This window comes from Rhamphochromis longiceps, linkage group LG13 (assembly GCF_057381845.1).
Source record: "Rhamphochromis longiceps isolate RC_006_pf linkage group LG13, R_longiceps_female_GT1.1, whole genome shotgun sequence".
Taxonomy (NCBI): Eukaryota; Metazoa; Chordata; class Actinopteri; order Cichliformes; family Cichlidae; genus Rhamphochromis; species Rhamphochromis longiceps.
In genome coordinates, this window is record NC_140569.1 from 15,002,244 (window position 1) to 15,025,279 (window position 23,036).

Below are 23,036 nucleotides of genomic sequence, written 5' to 3' on the forward strand. Positions count from 1 at the left end.
AGTATAATTATATATCATCTGAAAAACCATTTAAAGTGCAAACCATTTCACTTTGATAGCTGGGGCAGCAGGCAAGGTTACATCACCCTCTTATTTGAAAAAACCCTCACAAGGAAGCCACTTAAGCAGCTTAAAAAGCCATCAGGGTGCATAACAGGCACTTTGATGTTGACACTTGATACATACAGTGGGGCAAAAAAGTATTTAGTCAGCCACCGATTGTGCAAGTTCCCCCACTTAAAATGATGACAGAGGTCAGTAATTTGCACCAGAGGTACACTTCAACTGTGAGAGACAGAATGTGAAAAAAAATCCATGAATTCACATGGTAGGATTTGTAAAGAATTTATACGTAAATTAGGGTGGAAAATAAGTATTTGGTCACCTCAAACAAGGAAAATCTCTGGCTCTCACAGACCTGTATCGTCTTCTGTAAGAAGCTTTTCTGTCCCCCACTCGTTACCTGTATGAATGGCACCTGTTTGAACTCATCATCTGTATAAAAGACACCTGTCCACAGCCTCAAACAGTCAGACTCCAAACTCCGCCATGGCCAAGACCAAAGAGCTTTCGAAGGACACCAGGAAAAGTATTGTAGACCTGCACCAGACTGGGAAGAGTGAATCTACAATAGGCAAGCAGCTTGGTGTGAAAAAATCAACTGTGGGAGCAATCATCAGAAAATGGAAGACATACAAGACCACTGATAATCTCCCTCGATCTGGGGCTCCACGCAAGATCTCATCCCGTGGGGTCAAAATGATCATGAGAACGGTGAGCAAAGATCCCAGAACCACACGGGGGGACCTGGTGAATGACCTGCAGAGAGCTGGGACCAAAGTAACAAAGGTCACCATCAGTAACACACTACAACGGCAGGGAATCAAATCCCGCAGTGCCAGACGTGTTCCGCTGCTGAAGCCAGTGCATGTCCAGGCCCGTCTGAAGTTTGCCAGAGAGCACATGGATGATACAGCAGAGGATTGGGAGAATGTCATGTGGTCAGATGAAACCAAAGTAGAACCTTTTGGTATTAACTCAACTCGTCATGTTTGGAGGAAGAAGAATACTGAGTTGCATCCCAAGAACACCATACCTACTGTGAAGCATGGGGGTGGAAACATCATGCTATGGGGCTGTTTTTCTGCCAAGGGGACAGGACGACTGATCCGTGTTAAGGACAGAATGAATGGGGCCATGTATCGTGAGATTTTGAGCCAAAACCTCCTTCCATCAGTGAGAACTTTGAAGATGAAACGAGGCTGGGTCTTCCAACATGACAATGATCCAAAACACACCGCCCGGGCAACAAAGGAGTGGCTCCGTAAGAAGCATTTGAAAGTTCTGGAGTGGCCTAGCCAGTCTCCAGACCTCAACCCCATAGAAAATCTGTGGCGGGAGTTGAAAGTCCGTGTTGCTCGGCGACAGCCCCAAAACATCACTGCTCTCGAGAAGATTTGCATGGAGGAATGGGCCAAAATACCAGCTACTGTGTGTGCAAACCTGGTAAAGACCTATAGTAAACGTTTGACCTCTGTTATTGCCAACAAAGGTTATGTTACAAAGTATTGAGTTGTATTTTTGTTATTGACCAAATACTTATTTTCCACCCTGATTTACGAATAAATTCTTTACAAATCCTACCATGTGGATTCATGGATTTTTTTTTCACATTCTGTCTCTCACAGTTGAAGTGTACCTCTGGTGCAAATTACTGACCTCTGTCATCATTTTAAGTGGGGGAACTTGCACAATCGGTGGCTGACTAAATACTTTTTTGCCCCACTGTATGTCTATTTACAGCATCAATCTCTCAAGAGATTAAGCAGGGAGCGAAACAGAGCTAAACAATGAAAAACAACTGTTTTACAGTGAAGATTTCCTTCTGAGGGTAGCTGTCCCTAACAGTTTCAACATGATTCTCCTTGGATACGCATATTTTGTATTTGGTGAAGTTTTGATGAGTGCTAAAAAACAAACAAACATGCATTGCATGTGTGTTACATACTACAAACAAGAGTAGGTATGTATTTTGCCGCAGAAGGACATGGTTTTTGTTATTTTGCCTGTTTACACTACCACAGTGAATTTTAAATTAACCAGTAAGTATGTGATTGAAGTGTAGGCATTTGGCTTTAATTCAAAGGGTTTCAATAAGAAGTTTACATTAAATATTTAAAAAACTGCAACGCTTTTTAAACCCAGTCCCAAATCTCCAGAGGCACAAAAAGGAATGTTTTTAAAACCTGGATGAAAATCTCCTGCCTGAAGTCTACCCCAGTCTACCCCAGTAAATGTGGGTTCTTCTTTATACTCTGCCAGGCTTTTTCTCCAGCCACCTGGAGTTCCTGTTTGTGGATATTTCCCTTTGGTTTTGCATTTACTGAAAAACATGTTCATCTGGGTTGAGATCGTATTACTGGCTGAATCTGGCCACTTTTGGGCTGCTTTTGCTTTTGCACCATATGGCTGAAACTGAGCACAGAGTATATCCCTGTACACTTCAGAATTCACCCTGCTGCTTCTATTGGCAGTCACATCATCAGTGAACGTAGTGGGAACCATATATGGCAATGTCTTATTTCTCCACCATTTTTGACAGATGATATCGTGAGCTGTTTCTTTCCTTCTCCATACTTTTGTCTTGCCATCATTTACTTTGGTACAAGTTAACCTTGGTTTCATGGGTCTAAAGCAGTGCAGGCTCTTTTATGTTTATTTTCTGGCAACGTCTAATCTGGCTCTCTTGTTCTTGAGCGTAACCAGTTGTTTACACCTTATTGTAAACATTCGTGAAGGCGTCTCTTGATTGCAGACTTTGCAGACAATGATACACCTACCATCTTGATTTCTTGACTTGGTTACATGTTCTAAAGTTGTTTTTCTAAACCATGGAAATAATTCTGTCAACATGCACTTTAGCTGTCCTCTATGGTCTTTCAGGCCTTTTGGTGCTGCTGAGTTGGCAGCTTTATTCATTCTTTAAATAATGCACCAGACTGTTGACTTGGCCACTCAAAGTTTTTGCCATCTTTCTGAAAGGTTTATTTTTGTTTTTCAGCCAAACGATGGGCTCCTTCACTTGCACCGACCTCATATTTTAAATTACAGTGGAAAGCCATAAATACAAAGCCCATAAATTCCTTTGCCTCCAAATAACAATGGAACAGGCCTCACTTGGCCAGGAAACTACTGGTCAGTCAACTGTCCAATTGCGTTTGAGCCTCTGGGTATAAAATGGGTGTACTAACCTTAACAGTTCTAAACAGTTAATGCAAAATGCATGTAAAAACCCTTGAATAAAAGAAAGCTGACTGTCTGAACTTTCATCGCATGCTGACTGCCTGATTTAAAAAATCCATTGTGATGTGGTACTTTCAAAAGGAAAATATATCTTTGTCAAACAAATGATAGACCTTAACTGTAGTATCGTCTTTGTATTCACACAAGAGCATCTTACAGTAACAGGTTTAAGATGTAGATGTAACCACGCCTTAATTTTTCCTCCCTTGCCTTGTTCCAGATGTGCTTTACCAGCAAATTCTGTGAGTATCAAGCTGAAGCACACTCAACTGGGAGGAGAAGGAAAGGTCTCAGTTTAAACTGAGCCAAAAAGAAACCAGGTGGACAAACAGAATCAGGCTTGGAGGTTAAAGTTGGATCCAGTCTGTCTGGGTCTGTGGGAGTTGTTTGTAGGACTTGTGCAGCAAGAGGTGGTTTGGTTTGATGTTGTGGTTCTTTCGTTTCCACTTTAATCTGCTGGCTTTGCTGAATCTAAAAATTTCTCCCAGGGTATAGCATGTTCCCCCCTCTCCCCCAAACTACAGACTGCTAACAAGAAATGTTTTCCTTTGAAATGGACAGTCATCATTATTGTGTTTTAAGGGCAAAGCAAAGTGCAGAGTATAAAGAATCGTCCTGGTTAACCACACCTGCACATAGCCATGGTAAAATTCCTAATCTTACGGTGATTACAGTCTAATGCCGAGAAGGCACGACATCAAATATGTATGTAAACCAGACTGTGTAGTTTAGGATGCTATGGCAATAACATAACTTTACAGGCTAGGCTGTAATTCCTCCAAATCCCAGTAGTTATAACAACCATATTGTTTATTTGATACACAAAGCTACACGCTCATCATGTTATCAGGCTTACAGCTGGATGTAGCTGTGTACTCCCTCTAATACAGGAGTGTTCACTCAACACTTGTAAGAAACTGCCTCAGCTTTTCATTTGGGAGTGAGGATGACATCACTACTGGAGATCTACGTGGCTACACTCACAGCTCCATGGGACAGTTTGGAACAAAAATCTGATTGAAAACACTCCTCATATTTTGTTTACCTTTAATTCAGAGGCTTTGGGGAGCAGAGATGGTGTAATTAATCTATATTTCTATCCCACGCTCTGCCCAGGAAACTGCAGTGTATTTAAGTTGTAGCGTTAACACTGGGGAATGTCTATCAGGCAACAGGTGCTATGATGTAATGACATGTCCTGTCTCTTTCCACACTGTTTGGTAATCAGTGTTGTGAATAAATACCAGAGGAAGGAACTGCAATAAAAAGTCAATCATCAAACATATCTTTATTTTGTCACAATGATGTGAATTATGGTGACTGGAAAAAAACAGAAATAGCTTCTGTAAACTGTAATGATAATCTCTTGAGCCATTTAAAAATAACTGAGCTCACAGGAGAAAGGAAGAAGAAACCGACACAGACACTGAGCTGTAACAGAAGACAAAGAAACTGTTCTGAGATAGGAATGTCTGAGTGGGAAAACAATCAGATTTCATTGCTGGGGTGTGTTTTGACATCTTCTTTGCAGTTGTCTACTGCAGCGAGATCGTGGTGCAACACCCTTTTGGATAGAGTAATAATAACAATTTACTACAGTCATATTAAATATTTCAAAGAAATCTAGAAATTCCTATGAAACACCCCATGATTAAGCAGCAATGACTTAAAGAAATCATTTTCTATGTGACAGTCTCTCACAAGATTCTGGAGGAATGGCCCACACTTCTTTACAACGTTGCTTCAGTTCATGCATAGTTCTCTTAAGGTCCTGCCACAACATTTTAAGGTTGAGGTCTGGACTTTTTCTGAACCACTGCAACACCTTGATTCTTTTCTTTTCCAACCATTCTCTTGCTGCTTGGCATCATTGTGCTATTGTGGGACCCAGTTTCAATAAAGCTTTGGCTATTGGACAGATCGTCTCACATTGTGGCTTCAAAACAAGCCCAAATAATCACCCTTCTCTCACCATGCTTGACAGTCATTTAAGGTGCTGATATGCTTTGTTTTGTTATCACGATCTCATCTGTCCACAGGACAGTGTTCAACAAGACTTACTGTTTGTTCGGATGCACATTTCCAAGACAAAACCAATGGTAGGATTTGTAAAGAATTTATTCGTAAATCAGGGTGGAAAATAAGTATTTGGTCAATAACAAAAATACAACTCAATACTTTGTAACATAACCTTTGTTGGCAATAACAGAGGTCAAACGTTTACTATAGGTCTTTACCAGGTTTGCACACACAGTAGCTGGTATTTTGGCCCATTCCTCCATGCAGATCTTCTCGAGAGCAGTGATGTTTTGGGGCTGTCGCCGAGCAACACGGACTTTCAACTCCCGCCACAGATTTTCTATGGGGTTGAGGTCTGGAGACTGGCTAGGCCACTCCAGGACTTTCAAATGCTTCTTACGGAGCCACTCCTTTGTTGCCCGGGCGGTGTGTTTTGGATCATTGTCATGTTGGAAGACCCAGCCTCGTTTCATCTTCAAAGTTCTCACTGATGGAAGGAGGTTTTGGCTCAAAATCTCACGATACATGGCCCCATTCATTCTGTCCTTAACACGGATCAGTCGACCTGTCCCCTTGGCAGAAAAACAGCCCCATAGCATGATGTTTCCACCCCCATGCTTCACAGTAGGTATGGTGTTCTTGGGATGCAACTCAGTATTCTTCTTCCTCCAAACACAACGAGTTGAGTTTATACCAAAAAGTTCTACTTTGGTTTCATCTGACCACATGACATTCTCCCAATCCTCTGCTGTATCATCCATGTGCTCTCTGGCAAACTTCAGACGGGCCTGGACATGCACTGGCTTCAGCAGCGGAACACGTCTGGCACTGCGGGATTTGATTCCCTGCCGTTGTAGTGTGTTACTGATGGTGACCTTTGTTACTTTGGTCCCAGCTCTCTGCAGGTCATTCACCAGGTCCCCCCGTGTGGTTCTGGGATCTTTGCTCACCGTTCTCATGATCATTTTGACCCCACGGGATGAGATCTTGCGTGGAGCCCCAGATCGAGGGAGATTATCAGTGGTCTTGTATGTCTTCCATTTTCTGATGATTGCTCCCACAGTTGATTTTTTCACACCAAGCTGCTTGCCTATTGTAGATTCACTCTTCCCAGTCTGGTGCAGGTCTACAATACTTTTCCTGGTGTCCTTCGAAAGCTCTTTGGTCTTGGCCATGGCGGAGTTTGGAGTCTGACTGTTTGAGGCTGTGGACAGGTGTCTTTTATACAGATGATGAGTTCAAACAGGTGCCATTCATACAGGTAACGAGTGGGGGACAGAAAAGCTTCTTACAGAAGACGTTACAGGTCTGTGAGAGCCAGAGATTTTCCTTGTTTGAGGTGACCAAATACTTATTTTCCACCCTAATTTACGAATAAATTCTTTACAAATCCTACCATGTGAATTCATGGATTTTTTTTTCACATTCTGTCTCTCACAGTTGAAGTGTACCTCTGGTGCAAATTACTGACCTCTGTCATCATTTTAAGTGGGGGAACTTGCACAATCGGTGGCTGACTAAATACTTTTTTGCCCCACTGTAGCTCTTGGGTTTGCAGTTTCTCTGAGCATTGCACCGGCTGATCATGGGGTAAACTTGCTGCAACATCGAGTCCTGCTCCAGAAGAAGCAACATGAAATGACTACAAGCTTGCAGATGAAAAATCGGATGGTGTGGAACAAGATTTTTATAGTTTAACCAAAACTATACTACAAAACTAAAAATACATGTAAAAAAAAACATTTCAGTTAACTCAAAATAAAAACGAGACTTTTTTTTTTAAACTTAACTGAAACAATTTTTTGTGAACTTTGGAAAATAACTAAAGTAAATAAAATTTGCCTGATGAGGTTTTGAAAGACATGCTTATTCAGACTCTGGATTTCTACAATACTATGACACACTATCAGTTAACTGCTTAAAAAAAGTTATGTGTTTTTATTGTAATACCCTTACTAATTTCCTAAAAGAAACTAAACATTCTCAAACAATAAAAAATAGGCTCATGCCAAAAGGCAGTCGGTTTCCAAAGACTCGGTAATGTACATTGCCGAAAAAGTTTTGGTTTCTTCCTCATTCCTTTAGTAATCTGCCATTCATGACAACCATTTGAACAAAGTTGTTTTTATTGTATTATGGCCTATCATTAAATACAAAACTACTAAAGGTGTGGTTGCTTTGAGTGCCAGCAATAGCAACGGTAGCCTGTAGCTGTCTGAAGGCTTTAGTTCACCAGAAGTGAAGCCTTCAGACAGCTACAGTCACTGAATAGAACCATCGGACTGTTTTATGGTGTTTATGGTGCATTTTTAAAGAAATTATCTAACAAATATCAAAGCTTGCTGTGTAGTCAGTCATAACAACAGCCCATCAAAGAGCTATTCACCGAGGTAAAATAAAGTATCTTATTTGCAATTTGCTATTAATTAGAAGGTCTATATCTGTGTGACTTATAAATCCAGTTTATAAATGCATGTCATTAATCAGGCTTGCTAATATAGCTCTAAAATACCAAATGGTGCATCCTTAATAATGCTTTATACCATATTATGGTGCCTTTGCCAATTCCACATCTTACTTTTGGTTCTCATTAACGTAGTTAATCTGGGTAATGTAGTTTGATCACATTTAGTTTATTTGTGTCTTAGGTGTCTCCTTGTCTTTTCCTACCAGGTGTTTCTCAGTTCTTGTCACTTCCTGCTTTTAGTATTACAACAAACAGGATAGGACTACATTAACAGCTGCTACACTTCCAGGTCTAATTTCAAGGAGAAATCTTGGTTATGTAGCTTAAAGAGAGAGAGGGGGGGGGGGGTGTTAAAACCAAGGTAAAAAAGATCTAACTCTTGTCATTATGCTACACTATTACAATGCTAAATTGTTGCTGCATCATTTTAAATAACCTTTAAATAAAGGCCGTTCTGAATGTGTGATACCAATGTTGGAGAAAAATAACCCTTCAAAGCTTTTAAAGTCCTGATTCATGTCAGGAATGTAGGACAGAGAAATTATAATGTAGACAGGGTAGAGCTCACTGCTGGCCTAGTCACTCAATCCCAAAATAATGACAACTAAGGGATTTTGGAGAGGTTTCTGTCCAAAAGGAAACCAGGCCAGCTTGCACACGCCACAATCCCCCCTGTGGAATGCTGTGACCCATGCGACCTATACGCTGTGGTTTAAGGGTGTGTGTGGAGGGGGAGACCACACTCGCTTGACACACTGACCAAATCTGCTCACGTCAAACATGTGCAGGTCAATAACATTTCCCTTTGACAACAGAAACAGTGCTTGATGAAATTCAGGCTCAGCAATCTTCTAGCGTAGAAATAAATGTCTCTAAACCAAGAAATCAATGTGCTTAACTCTGCACATGCATTACAAAGAGTGCACTTCACTTTACGTCAGCAGAAAAGACAAAGGGGGAAGGAATCAGATAAAAAAGGTGACGGGATCCTGGTAATTTATGATAACTGCTTCCCAAAGGAGCAGTTATGAACTATCTTAAGTGTGCTGGAGAGGTTTGAAACTTCAGCAGTGAGTGCATTTTTGGATGTCAAATTGGCAGTAAAAGAAAATACTTCATCTTTAAAAAGACAATCAGCCAAACAGCTTGTTGATGACAATGATTTGTATATAGCCAGCTTTAAATTACTAAAACGATTTTAGACACGGTATGAAAAATTGATTTAAAAGGCGTTTCTTGTTCTGTGACCTTATTTAGCTTTTCAACTTGAATTCATGGTTATCTGATGAGATCATGGTCACATTTGGCCCCCCTCTTTTCAGCTTCTTGCGAACACAAAACACGCAATTGTGCTACGAAAAGAGAGCAACTGTGAAGAGTTTGGAAAAGACTGTAGGTGTCAGTTGGCAGACACACAAACAAGCTCAAACTCATTTGAGAATTGAGTATTTGAAAATTCAGATGACAACGAAACCTTTATTGTTGCAAATTATTGCTTCTGAGGCATCCAATAGCTGTCTTATCTTATTATCTTATATCTTTAAAGTCAGGGTGACAAAATTGCTCTTTACCACAACCCCCAACCTACAGGAGCCTCCCTTTTGAATCGAATGCATTTTGGGACTGGCCTTACTGCATTACTTAAGCTGCATAGTCCTTTAGTATTCTTACTGACTTCAATTCTAAAAATGTATTAAGCAATCCATACTATATGCAACATATATACAGACAAATGCCCTAAACCTAACCATTCTGTATTGACAGCTGCAGACTGTTGTTCTTCATGATTACCACAACCAGACAAACATACCCTGGCAGCAGAGATCCATGCACAAGACTAATGTTTACAAAGACAGGCGAGGAGGTCTGTTTCAGTCAAACAGACCAGGGCAGACTTTTCCTGGCTATTAGCAAGAGACAAGAGAACAAAGGGTTTCCTACAGCCAGCCCACCAGAGCCAATGTGCTTTACTGCACTTTGAGAGGGCCATTGGAGAAGGTCCACAGACGGCCTTTTACAAGAAAAGGACTTAATGCACTCATTTAGGGTTTAACTCTAACTTTCTTTCTAAGAAACAAACTATAGTATACAAAAAGGCAGATACAACACCCATTTCCAAAACAAAACGTTGATGCTGTGTAGAATCTAAATGAAAACAGAGTGCAATGATTTCACAAAACTCATAAACCCTTATTTTATTTACAACAGGGCATAGAAAACATATAAACATTTTAAACTAAGACATTTTACAATTTCATTAAAAGAATGTTTTGGGGGTGCATTAATGCCTAAGAAAATGGGACCTTGCATAATTGGAAAGACACACCGGTTCTCAGTCCCCAAACATTTACAGACTTTGAGAAAAATACCAGTTTATAAGATTTGTAAATCACTGGATTTTTTTTTTTTTAATTTACATTTTACACAGCCTCCCAACATTTTTGGAATTGGGTTTGTATTTTACTGCTACAGGATCCTGTAGAAGAGCCTCAGAAGTTTGCCCCATACTGCATTCTGCATTCTGAGGTCATGTTTTTTCCTGCATCTGGTGACTGGATTTCCCCTATTTTCCTATTTCCATGCAGTCGCCTTAAATAAGACCTTCACTAAACAGGAGCTGAACAGAAAGACATTGACTGAAAGGTCAAACTCGCCTTGCGGAGTTTAATGTTGCAATACAACAACACATAAGACATATTAGAACCATTCTTAATACAAAACATTGAGCTTTTGGGCAACTGCCTGTGCAACTATGAATTAAATCTGTAAAATTATTTTGTAGTCGTTGCAGTGTAACGTACCTGTAGGTCAAAGAATTTGCTGTACCTTCTGTAGATGACATGGGAAGTGGAGTCTGAGTAAGTAACATTGATAAGGTACACCTGCAGAGAAAAGAACAAACAAAAGAAGCCCATTAGGAACAATATCACTTTGTCAGAGACATCATGGCACCGCTTTACCCCTTTCTGACTTTACTTCAAAGGATCATCAAAGGTCAAATAAATTCATTATGTTTCTCTTTGTCAGTCACACATTGGAAAGCCATCAGGGGGTCAATGAGAGGGCCAATAGATTTGAAGCATTGTGTCTCATTAAAAACATGCATATTGAATTACTCTTGTGTATTTAAGTGCAGCCGATTGATTGCAGCTGATTCAAATATTTCACAAGTACAAATATTGAATGCGGCGGTTTAATAAACGCTGTAAGCCTGTTATTTTCTTTGCTGTACATGAATATGAGACTCTCATTAGTTTTCATTTTTGAGTTTTACATTACCAGTGTCTCATGAGTCCACCGTTTGAAGGGGAAAAGTTGCTTCCGTTGTGTCAAGTTCTGCCAGTTCTACCACCACAAAAGATAACAAGGAAAGGAAGTGCTGACTCATGCTAAAGCGCAAACAGGAGTATCCTTTCCTTGGCACAAATCGGTCACTTACAAAATACTCCCAAAATAAATTTTTTATTTACCTCAACAATAAAGAGCCCCAAAAACAACTGCGCTCACCCTGAGGTTCGGAAACAGATGGCTACACCTAATACATTTTCATCTAAACCCATGGCGCAGAGTGTTTATAAAAGCATCATTTACACATATGGTGGCAAGCTGCAAGGACATCAGTTACTAGTTTGAAATGAAGTCTTCTGCTTATTACAAAAGAGTTTTCCAGCAGCTCGCTAATTAGACACAGACAGCCCAAACTCTCTCATATTAGGCAAAAGCACGGTTCACTTCAGAAGCGGAGGGGTTGCAGAATATTATCAGAATATTAATTTGCCATCTGGAGAAGCTGGGACGGAATTAAACCACTAACCTTGCAATTAACAGATGAGTAGCCACAGCTGCCAAGCTAATATTTGATGTCACTTTTGGTAATTTACGGTGATCTCTACACAGTAGTGATATAATGTGTGACACTTTAAATGTCATGTTTCAGTTGTATTTATATTTATATTTATGTTTATTGTTATGTTATGTTATTCTGATTTTTAAAAAATAATAATAATAACAATAATAATATTTTTCTTCTGTTTCATGTATAATTGCTTACACACATGATTTCAGGAGAAATGTATAGCACCTGTGTAGTTTAGGAAAGAGAGCTTACACAAGAAACCACACATGACACTCACTAACTGAATGCACCATGCTATTTACTGAGGTATTCACACTTTGGCACAATCAAATGGCACACAGACTTGACTCTAGCTAGTTTTGTAATTTTCCATCAGTTTTCAATTGTTTCCAGAGTGGGTTTGTTCATTTCAGCTTAGCTTTGTTTTAATCAGTTTCAGTGTTTTAGCCTTTTTAATCATTATAATAGGGTGTTCTTTGTCAGGAGCTGACAAAGTAATTTGTAATACCAAATTACAACACAATCACATTTTGTAAAGGCTGTTGACTCACAGTCATGCAGACCTCCCAAGCCTTACTAAACAGATGCATCAAAGCCTCCTCAGGCTTGGTTAACTAATTTGACCAAAGACTAAAACTAAAGACATTTCATGTTTCTTCTTTTTCAACATGGAGGTTGAGTTAACTAGAAAAAACACTGCTTAAACCAGACCACATGCATTGGATATTTGCATTCTTCTTTCCGTGTTTAGCTGAGCTCAGAGCAATTGTGTAATTCTGTTGTTCACACACATTCACGAAGCTGTGAGAGTTTAAATACCTCGATTGGTAGTCACAGCTGATAAGCATGCACTTACTGTAAATGTGTAAGTATCTAGTTACCAGGAGTGTTAATATAGTAAACAGAGGATTTGACATCTCCTCTACCATAAGCACCCTTTGGAAGTATATGTAAACAAGGCTTAGTTGCTATGTACTCTTTGGCACCACTGCTACAACTGCCTGGAAGGAAGTCACACTTGGACAGTTGAGACAAAAGACAAAGGGCTGCTTCTTTCCTCTCTCAATACCGGATAAGCATTCCAGTTGCTTAGCTCATATATAATGAGATTCCCTCTGGGGGACTTCCCAGTCAAACCTCACCTCCGGCTTTAATCCCAAGAGAAAAGGTCTGTGCCCTGTCTTTAGCTGCCTTGGGGACCCTCCCTCAGCAGGAGATGGATGATTCAATTGATCCCAACTCTCAGGTTAATTAATCCAATTGGACCTGATGGGCTAATTGATTTTTTTTGCTGTCCCACTGAGACATGGTTCAACTGTTATGGCTCAACAGTTTGAGTGAGATAACATTAAGGCCAGAAAGTCCACAGCTTAAAAGCAGCTCTTAGAGGCTATAATAAAGAATCCTAACAGGCACAGAAGGAGTTTAACATCCTGACACATCCTGACAGAATTACATTAGCATGTAGGCATACTAATATTTTTTAAAGGAGCACTTGTATGCAGTTAGTTTTAATGTCAAGTATTTAACTATAAATAAAAGCACAGGAAAAAATGCACATTTTGAGTTTGTGAATGAAAAATCAAGGTCTAGGATTCATCGCTTTTCACAGCCATACTGTCAATACCTAAAATTTCTGGTTATTCAATGCAATTGTATTTATATAGCACAAAATCATACCAAAGGTGATGTGAGGTAAAGACCCTGCAGTAATACAAGGAAAATCTGCAAATTATCCATTTCCAAAAAACATTGTTCTTAACATTATTAAGCATTATACACTTTTAATTACACCCATATTAATTTTTGCCAAATATGGTCAGTGGACTGGTACTTATATAGTGGCTTTCTACTCAATTTTGGCAAGAGTCACACAATCACACACACATACATTCACACACCTGTGAAGTACTTTAACTAATATTCAAACAGACATTCACACAGTGGACATTCACGGAGTAGTATTTGGGGTTCGGTGTTATTTGTGTGAACTTGGTATTTAAAATATATATAAACAAAGATGTCCTGTAAAGATCACCTTTCAGTGACAAAACAAACATGCTGCACTTGCTGATGATAAGACTGTAATTACATTGTCATCCTAAAATGCAAACATAAAGATGAGTAAGACCTGTCCAGGGTGTACCCCGCCTCTCGCCCTATGACAGCTGGGATAGGCTCCAGCACCCCCCGCGACCCTGAAAAGGATAAGTGGAAGCGAATGGATGGATGGAAAGATGAGTAAGCACTTGGCAACTGTTAAAAAGAGACATGGCAGGCTCGGGGAGGGGCCAATTTTGGGCAAAGGTTTCTTCCTGTTAAAATGAATTCATTCAAATAATCATAATAACTCATAATAATAATAATAATAATAATAATAATTTCACACAACACTTTTATGTACGCCTAGCTGCTTTGCGTAACATATCCATACCACAGACTTTCACACACAGACACTGAGTGAAAGTATCAGGAGCTACTTCGGGTTTAGTATGTTTCCCAGGGATACTTGAACATGCATACTTGGAGGAGCCAGGGATCCTTTCCAATTGGTAGGTGACCCACGCTACTACTCAAGTCCAAACCAACAGCACCTGGTATTCTCAGGGAGTCTCCCATCGAAATCCTAACTAGGCCCAAACTTTCTTTTCTCCTGAGATCGGATGAGATCAGGTGTACTCAGAAAGGTATGGCTCTAAGCCATGTCTTAATGACTTTATCATATGAAGAGATATTTTGGACAGTTGAGACATTTCTTGCCTGATTATACTTCTATTCTCAGAGTTTCTCTCTTATCATGTTATGCTATCAAGAATATAAGCATGCGAGCATGTTCAACATGGACGGTCAACATATTATACCTATCACGAGAGGCCAGGCTCCAAGCAGACTAGTATAACACGAATGACAACTCAGCTGTCACAGACGGTCTCAAACCATCCATGTTAACAATAAGATGTAATGTGGGCTTAAGATTGTGACCTTGTAATTTACGTAACCTTTTTTCTGAGAAAGTGAAACTCATAGACTATTTCTACTACTAGTGAATCAAGAATATTCGTGTATTCAAGTGATGTAATTTTAAACTATGCTTCGGTTCTGCCAAAGATTTCTTCCTGTTAAAGGGGATTTTAAACAAGGGTTTTAAGGGATTTTTTTAACTGATCCACCCATAATACCAGTTCCAGTGTTATCAAAAATCGAATTTCCCAGAGGAACCCACCCGAGGGATTAATAAAGTTCTATCTTATCTTATCTTATCTTAAAAAGGAAAGGTTTAAGCCTGGTCTTAATAGTAGAGAGAGTATCTGTCTCCTGAATCTAAACTGGGGAGCTGGTTCCACATAAGAAAAGCCTGGAACCTAAAAGCTCTCCCTCCCAGTCTACTTTTAAATAATGTTGTCAGGAGAAGGATTTTACATTTGATTCTGCATTTAATGGGGAGCCAATAAAGAGAAGCTAATATGGGAGAAATATGGTCTCTTGTTCTAGTCCCTTTCAGTACTCACACCTCAGCACTCTGGATCAGCTGAAGGCTTTTTAGGAAGCTTTTAAAACAGCCTGTAACGAATTACAATAGTACAGCATAGAAGTAATACACGCTTTAACTACTAACTACTAATCCCAAACTACCAGGAACTGCAGTAATAAAATGGAAATTCAAATTTTAATTTGATGGGCCAACCCCACATTTTTCCCTTGTCACCACTTGTTGATAAGAGACCACAGCCAGTTTGACTGGGGTTTTTGCATAGCTTAGTCGCTAGAGCGTTAAGTCTCAGCGATGACGAGCAACACAACCTGAGGAGTTAAACAAGTTTGTGTGCCACAGTGACTCATATTTCACACAGCTAACTCAGCTATCAGAGGAGACTTGGCCCTCACTTCGGTCAGACAAAATGATCAGGTAATCATTGACTTTTCTGTCATATGCCGTTTGTATAAAGACAATAATGTGCTTTAACCTCCTAGGACCTGGCGTTCACATATGTGGACATCACATTTTGGGTTATTTAGACCAAAATACTGAATTTTGCTTTGCTTTAGGAGGTTAATTTTGTTACAACTTGTATTGGTTTAGACAAGATAAGCTGAGATGATGTTTGAATGAGAACTTTTCTGTCATTCTAAGAAGTCCTGAAAAAGATTCTTAGCTTTCAAATACACTATCACTGAGAGACTCTATTCCTTTACAAGTTAACTATAAGAGGAAATAAAGATAAGTTATAAGTCAAACAATTCTAGCATTAAAGCTAGAATGATATAATACTAACGCTGTGTGTGTGTGTGTGTGTGTGTGTGTGTGTGTGTGTGTGTGTGTGTGTGTGTGTGTGTGTGTGTGTGTGTGTGTGTGTGTTGGGGGGGGGGGGTTAGGGTTCTGTAGCATTATGATTTATTATTCATTGAATTTGCATTTTATCACAGTTAATAGTTCGCTAGAAAACTTACTGTTTAGGAAATAACAGTGAAGAAAACAGGATGATCTGCTTCTTCTAGCGTTTCAGTGAAATGGAAGATTGTTTCTAGTGACAATATCCATTTCAGTCTTTGTCACACCTGTTCAAGGTGAAGAGTTCAGGTTATGTTCAAAATGCTGACTTTAAGTAATTTGATTATATGGACATTTTGCATGCAATTTTGTTACATAAGTATAATGTCAAAAGTAAATTTATTAGAATATGATCAAATTAAATGTACTTGATTGGTATATATTCAGTTTATTCCGAACTAATTTTAATGATATATTATTTTAGTAAAAACACCTTTGATTTGATACATTTCAGTTGATGAAAGTTTTGTTGAGGGCAAAGAATCATGTTTTTGATTGTGAATTTTCTGTAGCTAGTTTTATTATGCTTGTTTCCTTTGTCTACACTGAAGTCAGCAGCAGAATTAGCACATTGTTTTTATTAACTGATTTGGTCAGCTTTTAGGACTTTTAAGCACTTTTACTTTTTAATATACTTCTGTCATTTATGGTGTAACCTAAGAATGGTTACATTTAGTTAGACACAGTTTTAAATGTTTTATTATATAATTACAGAATATCCGGAGCTTTTTGAAAAATGTCAAATAAAATAAAAAATGTTTAATCCGATATAAACCATGACTCCAAAATCTGAATTCCTCCAAAGAAGTTTCAATAAGAGATCAATCCTAAAATGTAACACAACAAAATGTACTGTTCCTATATCAGTTATATTAAGCTATTATTTTTTATTAACCTCCTTATCAAAGAGGACTGCAGGTAGTTGGGGAAATCAAAGATTGAGTCACTCTGATTGACTCCAAGCCCTCTAGGACGAATTTTTGTCATTTTTGCAAATAACAGCTGTGTAATTTAAAGGCAGAAATATTATCAACAAGCTGCAATCAATCCAAGTCAGTCTGTGCCAGTGAGTGCAACTCCTCTGCAATACATCTCTTTGTAATAGTGGACTCGAGTCAGCTGGGCAGTAGCTGGTTAATTCTGGCTATACTCCTGTATAAAAGCAAGGTTGCCTGGTAGTTTGATAGTATGTCATCACTGGTAACATCAGTGATGTGCTTTTCAGAGGCCTACCTTCAAAGCGTCAAATCACAACAAAAGTTCCCTCAAGGTGCTTTACATTGTAAGGTAAAGACCTTACAATGTTACACAGAAAACCTCAAAATGAATATGACTCCCTACCAGTAGAGATTAATAATAACACATAATTAAATGCAGAGAGGTGTAAAAACACATAGTGAGTGAAAAAGGTGACTGAAGAAGAAACATTTAATGCTTCATGGGATGTTCATCTCCCAGCAGCCTAGACCTAGTGCCGCGTAACTAAGGGAGGATTCAGGATCACCTGATCCAATCCTACCTATATGCTTCATCAAAAAGGAAAGTTTTAAGCCTAAACTTAAAAGCAGAGAGGGTGTCTGTCTTCCAAATCCAAACTAGAAACTGGTTCCACAGAACCAGCCTGAGAGCAAAAAGCCCTAATGGGGTGATACGGTACTATAAGGTCATTAAATTAAGATGGGCCCTGATTATTCAAGAGCTTGTATGTGAGGAGTTGGATTTTCAATTCATTTCTGGTTCAACAGGGAGCCAAGTCAGAGAGACCACACTTCATTTTTAGTTAGTCATGCATTAGACACGGCCTATAGAAACTATGCTATGTATGTACGATATGATATGTTTGTAGTACCTGAATGTCTTAAGGCGTTATTTATTGATACATGCCTGATTGAAATTTCTGTTGAGTGACTATTTTTTTTTTTTTCACTGTTTCCAGGGCCGGCCACATCGAAATTGTTATGCTCTTAGGATCACTTCTCTCTATTGTTTTTTTTCTTCAATATTATAGCGACACTGAAATGTTCCGCTCACCAAAACTTGTAAAAATGTATAACAATTCCTATAAATACTCATTCCCAAAATGTGAACAAAACATGGCTGCTGCCAGAATCTCAGGCTTCGATGGTTTCCCTGATATACTTAAAGACTTTCTTTACTATCGTCACTGTCGCTATTTTCCCATGATTCTGGACCTTCCTGACAAATGCGGAGGCATCGAAGAACCTGAAGACATCTTCCTTCTGCTTGTAATTAAAAGCTCCCCCATGCATTATGAACGACGTGAAGTGCTGCGAAAAACCTGGGCTCAAGAGAGGTCATACAAAGGTTTGCGGATTCGAAGGATTTTCATCCTTGGAACAATGGGTAATGACTTTGAGAAAGAGCGATTGAACAAACTCCTCAAAACAGAGAACCAGGAACACAATGACATCCTCCAATGGGACTTTCAAGATACATTTTTTAATCTCACTTTAAAGCAGGTTCTATTCCTCAAATGGATGAAAAGGAACTGTCAACAAGTTAATTTTTTGCTAAATGGTGATGATGACGTTTTTGCCAATACGGACAATATTGTGGACTACCTCCATGGTCGCCGTGAAAATAATGGAAGCCAGCATCTGTTTACTGGTTTTCTGATAAAGAATGGATTTCCTGTAAGATGGGACAGGAGCAAGTATTTTGTTCCATCTCAAGTATATGAAAAAAATGTTTACCCCAACTATTGTGGTGGTGGGGGCTTTCTTTTGTCCAGCTTTACAGCTTTAATGATACATAGCTATTCCAATGCCATTCCACTTTTTCCTATTGATGACGTTTACATGGGAATGTGCCTGGAAAAAGCAAAACTGGCACCAGCACCTCATATCGGTATAAAGACATTCGGATGGTACATTCCCTCCAAAAAAATTGATCAATATGATCCTTGCTATTTTAAAGATTACCTCTTGGTACACCAATTCTTTCCTAATAATATGTACCTTATGTGGCATCAAATAAATGACCCTAATCTGAAATGTGGTGTCGACTAGGACGATCCAAACTTAAACTTACGGTTAGTGATATTGCATTTTATGACTTTAAGTCACAGCAATCATTGAATTATGTAAAAGTTTTAAACTGATATATCACGTTTGCCCATATAGACAGTCAGCCAGACAGCCACTGTTACATGAGTGACATAATCACAAACAGTACATAAAAGATTCAGTACTGATTTTATTTCTGATTTGTTTTTTTGTTTTTTTTTTAACATGTGCGTTGTAAATAAATGTGAATTGAGTTGAGGTAAGTCTTCAGATTGGGAGGTAATCTCCAGCTTTTGAATATAGTCTAAGGGTCGAAAGTGTTTGTCATGTTTTCATATGTTGCAGGTAATCCACAAACACAGTTATGTTCACTGCGAGTAGGCCAAATTCAAGAAAGTGGGTTGGTGCTCGGGGGCACTAGTATTTGAAGTATTCATCTGAAGTATTAATTAATTACTTTTCCTGCTTTAACTGTGACTAGGGATGCACTATTATTTAACCAGTAATGACATTTGAGGTCAGAGTGAAAAAAATGCATTTATTGAAGGCAACTTGTGATTTTTATCTGTTTGTAACGTTAATGCAGTGTAGAATTGAAATACTTTTTAGTTATTTGTTTGTAGTTGTTTTGTTTAAAGTAGGGGTTTGTTTGTTTCAATGGGGCAAAATGTTTGTTAATGAATAACAAACACGAAATAAAAAGGAGACTACTTGTCAACCAAAACGTTATTGTAAAGAGTGATCTGTTCATCCATTAATATGATATATTTAAGTGAATTTGGGTAGTTGTTGTGTAGATATGTATGCTAAGTTTGGTGTTGTGTTAGTTCAAATCCATATTAACCCATTCTAGCCTCAACAAGAAGTAAGGCTCAAAACTTAAATTACAGGTTTGACATCTACAGTATACACATTTGCTTTGTAAATGAGCTCTCCTTTGAGGAAAAAAAACATATCAGTTACCAATGGTCCCAGCTTAACAGAGTTTAAATAAAGTTAATCCCTGGGTTAGCTCGTTCTCATCTAACATTCAAATATGAAAACATCACTTTTTCTGCACTTTAGATTGTTAGGTGAACAATGAAAAGCAAAAAATCACTTGGGAAACAGGGCACCACAGTTAGTCTGCATGCCATATACACAATTAAAAGATTAAATATATATGTGTGTAAAAATATAGCTGCAAATCCCTGACTACTACTTTTGCTACGTCTATTTAGACGATGGCGCTGCTTAGGGTGCAGCCCAAGTCTTAGGATCCTCATCCAGCTGGCTGTCACGTATATGTGATTTCAGTTTGTTTGTGTTTTTAAGCCTCAGTGCATGCTGTCGGCTCTGTCAGACGTCAGACACAGTGACACTGTATTTTACAGGCAAAAATAAAATACTGGTGTTTTTCAGGCACGACAGTACAGCACTAAGCAAAAGCTTGCAAGAAGACTATTACTTTAAACATTTTTTAAAACACAATTACTTTAGTTTATTAAAATACCCAAATAAATCAAAGCATCTGATATTTTTTAAATGACCTGATATTAAATCACTGTTGTCAAGTATATACAAAATCAAATGTAATAGGTTGTATCTACATTTCAATCAAAGCCATGTGGTGACAAAAAATACAACGCCTCAGATCACCACAGTCATAAAGAGACATCTTCTGGGTACCATGAATGTCTCTATTTAAAAAATTAAATTAAATAAAAAAATAAAAAAATAAAAAAAAAAGCACCAGGTCCGTTCAACAGCTGTTTGCTGAAAGTAATGGACCCTCAGAGCAACACTGGCGTCCACAGAGCTGCATAGCATGGGTTAAATTTCCACAGAGACAATACACAATAACTGCACTGGTGATCTACTTGAACAAGAACAGAACAGAGAGAGAGTATACAACTTACATAGTGCTTCGAAGGATTCCTTCTTTTCTGCACGTCCACAACATTTACGTCAAGGAAGGTGCGGAACTGCATCTTGACAAGCGAACAAGATTTGCACCAAACACAATACTACAGTTTGCACCAACGATGTTCACCCATGAAAACTTGGTTGCTTGTAGTAGAAGCGCAAGAAGAAGAAGAAAGAGTTGAGAGGAATGAAAAGAAATAACTTTCCTCTTTCAGGCTTTGGGTGCATCCATGAAATTACAGTGTCAGACGGCCTCGGAGCATCTGGACTCCTTGTGAAACATGACAACGCAATAAAACTGGCGTCTAATCAGACTTCTCCTCCTTCGGGAGGGGCTGCGCCGCTGCTGTTGCCAAAAAACGGGGGGCAGTCTGAGCAGTACAGCGATTTAATATGTAGGCTATGGGGCGGTCCTGCTTCAGCTGGCTGGACACACCACACGGGACCAAGGAGGTCACACTGTTTTCAAACAGGTTCTTGGATTTGTTGGTCATCCCTAAAGTGACTGATAGTTTGGGTGAAATGTGAATAGTGAAAAGACACATTTCCTCTCCATAAATGGGCGATGGGCTGAACTGCTGTATAAGATGAAACATCTGTAGTTTTCTTTAATGATTTTGAAACGCTTTTTTGCAACAATAAACGTCCCCGACATGTGCTGTCTCTTAACTTCAAGAAAACAGTCCGTGTGTCTGAGCAGGCACGGACATTGACCGTGTTCGCTACTTGCAAACAAACAGGCAATTTGTCTAGTTGGCTGACGCGTATATACTTGTCTAATTTGGCTATCGCTTCCAAGTTATACATTAGATTTCCGACAGCACCTAAAGCAGCCAGCATACCGTTGCTCCCTCCTTGTGGAGACACGAGGTAAAGCGCGAGGAGGAGGTAAAGAGAACAATTCATTATTATTCCCACATTGTGGCGCTGCAGAACATAAGTGGTCTGTTTGCGTTGTCCTCCTGTCTAGATAAATTTCCTTCCTGTTTGTGCCCTATCCTATAATAAATCTTTCCTTATAATTTATGACAGGTATACTGTTTATAACATCTAGTAACATAGTAACATACAAAAAAAACACAGACATAGATATTTTTGCACCACTTTTTGAAACTGAGTCATGCTGGAACATTTCTCAGTCTGCTCCACAGCTTCATTCCACATACAGTAATTCAAAACCTTTTTTGTGTCGTCCTAATATGCTGCTTTAAAAACAACAACAACAACAACAACAACAATAATAATAATAAACTGTTTTAAAACTACTTATTTTTACTTTGCACATTTCTGAAGTGACCATATTTAGTAACGCCTTTACATTCCCTCTAGAACAAAAAGGTTTTGTGTCATATGCGAATATTGCTAATGTTGACATATCAGATGTGTGTAACGTAATTTCTATAAATAATGACATTTGTATTCTTAATAGGCTCCCAACATAGACTGAAGTATATTATTTGAATGTTTTGCTCACTGTAGGCAAGTGAAATATTATAATTTTTTGGCTGTTATCAAATTCAGATTAGAGATGAATACTCTGCTATATATTTTAGGCTGTACCACAGCATTATTTCTAATGTAAGTATCAACCAGTTAAAATGCTTTTTTCGGGTTAACTGGTAACTCTATAAAAGTAGTCCACTTTTAATTTTACTGTAGTTTTTACTGTTTAGCTGTTAAAACCAGTGAGAAGTAAAAAAGTGAAAGACAATTTTATTTTACAGTGAAATCCAAAGATGAGTTGTGATGCACTGAGTTTTGTTGCTAAATGTGAAAACTAATGACTAATAAACTAATTAAACTAATATTACCAGGTATTCACAAAATGAAAAATAATAGAATTAGAATAGAATAGAATTCAACTTTATTGTCATTGCTCATGCACAGGTACAGGGCAACGAAATGCAGTTTGCATCCATCCAGAAGTGCTTTAGTGATATAGATATATTACAATATATACTAGCAATAATATAGATATGTAAGTATATTACAGAAATGGGTCTATTATGGTATGTTATAATGTACACGGTATGAAGTATGTTGTGAATAGTATGTACAGGCTGTAGTGAGTACAACTATGTACAAGATATGAACAGGATATAAATATGAAAAACTATACAGAATATGAAA

General features: G+C 38.5%; 2 protein-coding genes across 3 annotated transcripts in view; one reads left to right on the forward strand and one right to left on the reverse strand.

Annotated features, from left to right (window-relative positions):
- The window catches only part of LOC146655521 (SH3 and PX domain-containing protein 2A-like), a 62,352-nt gene extending 41,075 nt beyond the window's left edge, over positions 1 to 21,277 (reverse strand). The window contains exons 1-2 of one of the 2 annotated variants that reach the window (XM_085427921.1): positions 20,900 to 21,277; positions 10,591 to 10,671 (exon numbers count right to left, since the gene is read on the reverse strand). In XM_085427921.1, the coding sequence (XP_085284047.1) occupies positions 10,591 to 10,671; positions 20,900 to 20,971 (153 nt within the window). In that variant the 5' untranslated portion in view covers positions 20,972 to 21,277. The remainder of the gene's footprint in view (positions 1 to 10,590; positions 10,672 to 20,899) is intronic. The other variant, XM_085427922.1, reaches the window with a different exon arrangement.
- On the forward strand, positions 15,411 to 19,719 carry LOC146655522 (N-acetyllactosaminide beta-1,3-N-acetylglucosaminyltransferase 3-like). Its single transcript, XM_085428455.1, has 2 exons — positions 15,411 to 15,552; positions 17,912 to 19,719. Exons 1-2 carry the CDS (start codon positions 15,545 to 15,547, stop codon positions 19,002 to 19,004), a joined length of 1,101 nt encoding a protein of 366 aa, XP_085284581.1. The 5' UTR covers positions 15,411 to 15,544; the 3' UTR covers positions 19,005 to 19,719.
- Positions 21,278 to 23,036: the final 1,759 nt, after the last annotated feature.